The sequence below is a fragment of the Tasmannia lanceolata genome, unplaced genomic scaffold, assembly GCF_043159265.1.
Source record: "Tasmannia lanceolata isolate RefF3 unplaced genomic scaffold, GAP_Taslan_0.1 ptg000008l, whole genome shotgun sequence".
NCBI lineage: Eukaryota > Viridiplantae > Streptophyta > Magnoliopsida > Canellales > Winteraceae > Tasmannia > Tasmannia lanceolata.
Window position 1 is genome coordinate 7566536 of NW_027518685.1, and position 3337 is coordinate 7569872.

General features: G+C 40.9%; 1 protein-coding gene across 1 annotated transcript; it reads left to right on the plus strand.

Moving 5' to 3' along the window:
* The first annotated feature begins 679 nt into the window (after positions 1-679).
* On the plus strand, positions 680-3026 carry LOC143882634 (uncharacterized). Its single transcript, XM_077386098.1, has 2 exons — positions 680-1131; positions 1329-3026. Exons 1-2 carry the CDS (start codon positions 1099-1101, stop codon positions 2355-2357), a joined length of 1062 nt encoding a protein of 353 aa, XP_077242213.1. The 5' UTR covers positions 680-1098; the 3' UTR covers positions 2358-3026.
* Positions 3027-3337: the final 311 nt, after the last annotated feature.

Consider the following 3337-nt stretch of genomic DNA (forward strand, 5'->3'; position numbering starts at 1 on the left):
CCAATAATTATTGTTTGATGTCTCTTCTCAAGTAGCCACACACACACCCAACCAAACACACGCACACACGCCCACATGCGTGAGCACACATATACGCATACAGAAACACATGCATGTACTTGCTATTACACACTCACGCACACACCCAATTCCATGGAAAAAAAAATCATGGTTGCCAAACATGGTAGAATTACCTCGATATTGCAAAATTAAACCTAGAGGCTAGAGTTTCTTCCTCTTGTCTTCTTTTGTATTCTGTTATGTTGTTTCTAAAAGTCACATTCTTTGGTATAATTGTATGCTATGAGTCATGACCCACGACTCTCACATTTACTCTTTTCTTTTCATATTCAAATTTCTCCCTCCTTCCTCTCTATGTGCCTTCTCTCTATCGAGTTTGGCAACGGGAATCTTGGTCCGGTGAAGGTGGGCGGTGGGTGGAAGGTGGGATCCACTTTACAGCACTCTATTGACCGACAAAGACCCATCTTTGTTTCTTCCATTCCATTTCCTTCTCTGTCATGTACGTATATACACAGATTTGGATTGAATATGAAAAAATTGCTTCTAGATTGAAACATGCCGTACCAATTATAGTTACAGTATATGGGTCTGGTAGTATAATAAAGATAGATTCGAGGAGGAGAATATAATATTTAAAGGAGGAGAAGATCCCTCGGGAGTCTCTAAAATCCATTGTTCCCCCGAACATGTTAGCTTTATTGGGAGTGTTGAGAGGGAGAGAGACTAAAAACATAAGGTTTTGTATCACTGGTCTTGGGTTTTGTTCCCTTGGGATTCCTTTCTCTTTCTCTCTCACAGAAACAGAGAAGAGCATCAAAGGAATGTTGTGTGAAATGTAATGCTTTGAATGGATTTTTGGGCAGAGTTTCTATCTTGGGTTTGTTGCTGATAAATGGTAGGGACTCATCACAGTGATAGTAATATATTTTTTTTCCTCAAGTATTTATCAACTCCATTACTCTCTCACAGTCCCATCTAGAACGACTCACGTCTCAACCAGACCTTTGTCTGTTTACCACTGTTTCAACGATTCCTTTTCATAAGAAGAGAAGAAGCCCTCTCTCCAACGGTGTGATGGCTCTCTCTTCTCCTAATCAATGGCCCCAGGTCTCTCTCTCTCTCTCTCTCTCTCTCTCTCTCTCTCTCTCTCTCTCTCTCTCTCTCTCTCTCTCTCTCTCTCTCAATAATTATGCATGTTCCTTTTGTTTTCTAGTCCTTGGATTTGGAATATTGGTGTTGGGTTATTATTTCTACACACTTATACCCCATCTTCTATCTTTTCTTTTGGAATTTTTCTTGGTTAGGATCAAATGGAAGACAGGGGAGCTATGATGGCTTCAACTAATAAGATTATGGAGAAAACAACACAAGATCAAGCCCTGAAATGCCCACGTTGTGATTCTTCAAACACCAAATTCTGTTACTACAACAACTACAGCTTATCTCAGCCAAGGCACTTCTGTAAGGCCTGTAAACGTTACTGGACTAGAGGCGGGACCCTCCGTAACGTCCCCGTCGGAGGCGGGTGCCGGAAGAACAAGCGAGTTAAGCGACCGGCGGCCGCCACGGATCATTCTTCTTCACTTCCTCCACCTTCTTCTTCTCCTCAAATTGATATCTACACCCCTCCCAACAACATCAGCCATCTTCTTTATGGCCTACCCAACACTTCAGACATCAATCTCGCCTTCCCATCCAACGCCGATAATGTAATCTCTTCTGCAGGCTACGATCTCCAGCCTCAGATGAATTCCCTCTGGCTGAGCTATCCATCTCTGACAACTAGTAACGCAGAGTCAAAAGCAGGAGGAATGTTTTCTTCCCTTGAATTGGGTCAAGAGGCTGATCTTTCCTCTAAGAAGATCAATCACGTTGCAAACCAATTTGGGTTCATAGCACCTGATGTGGAAAATCAGTCTGGGTTTTTCAACCACACTCAAATCAAAGATTCTGTAACTTCGACGTCTCTTTTGCCTGATTTCTCACTTCTTTGCTCTTCGACTTCTTCCATCAGTAATACTCTTGTCTCTTCTAGCTTTCACCAACAAAAGCTGCTTATGGGTCTGAGAGAAACCCGACCTGCGAACGATTTCCAAGTCTTCTTGCCCTTTGAAGACTTACAGATGGAGGGGAATGGGAATTCTGAGGTTTTGAAAGGTGTGAAAACTGAAGGAGAGAGCAATGTAATGAGAAACAAGGTGGAATGTCACGTTCCCGGCGAGAATCCGTTTGAAACCATCGCCCCCGATTCATCTTTCTATTGGAACCCAAGCATAGTTGGGGCTTGGCCTGATGCTTCTAACTACGGATCTTCAATCACACCTCTGATCTAGCCAAACTTTGCATGATAAGTAAACCTACATAGTGTTATTTCTTTTATTGGTTAGAAGTTTCGGAAACCAGGTTGAGTGCGGTCATACCAGCACAAATGCACTGAACCCCAACATAACTCTGAAGTTAAGCGTGCTTGGCCAAGAATATTAGTAGGACCTCCTGAGAAATCCTAGTGTTGCACATTTCAGAAAGCAGGCGACTGGAAATGAAGTACAAGTCCTAGAATCAAGGTTCTCATTCTTGTAACAGTACATTGATATGGAAATGAGGTAAGTTGTTCTTCAAGATAGATCAGATATGGGTGTGACTTTGGATCGGAGAGATCATGTCGGTTGCAAACGATCTAAGGCCTGTTTTTGTTTGTGGCGTTAGAAGAACTGTTTGCTCTGAGAGGAACCTCGGATCCTTTGGATCATCGCTTCTCTCTTAGACTGCACTTGTTGAGAGGGATTTTCCATTAGAGAGATGGAGGCTTGAAGATACTGGGTTTAGTAAGTTGGGCTTTTTAGTATGTATATATGCATGTCATACCTTCTCTTTCTAATGTATTTGTTATTTAGGTGATTGGGTTTATTGGGGATAGATTGATAGTTTTGCTTTCTTTGATCAGGAGAGATAATCTTACTGATATATAAGCAATTAGTGAAATAATAAGCTTGTCTTTTATCCTTCTTGTGTTGGGTTTTGGGGAAATGGTTTTTGGTACAATAATATATCGATCTGTGAGATTGTTTTTGAATTGTGGGTACCCTGAAAATTGTTTTTAGGTAATTGTTAAATGTGGTTAACTTTGCTTTTCCAAATTGTATTGATGAGGAACACTAGTTCTTTTTCATTATGTATGATGGGTTCTTTTAGTAATACAAAAAAGAGACTGCAGTACATATAGAGATGAGTGTATATAAAAACTAAGATTTTTTTGGCTTTTTTCCTGAAGAATTGGTCACTTTTGTGTAGAAAGCTTCTGGCTGGATACTAA

Excerpts from the sequence above, each read along its gene's own strand:
- LOC143882634 (XM_077386098.1), top strand. The coding sequence starts at position 1,099 with ATGGCTCTCTCTTCTCCTAATCAATGGCCCCAG. Across the intron at positions 1,132-1,328 it reads CTCCTAATCAATGGCCCCAG|GATCAAATGGAAGACAGGGG; the intron begins GTCTCTCTCTCT and ends TTTCTTGGTTAG.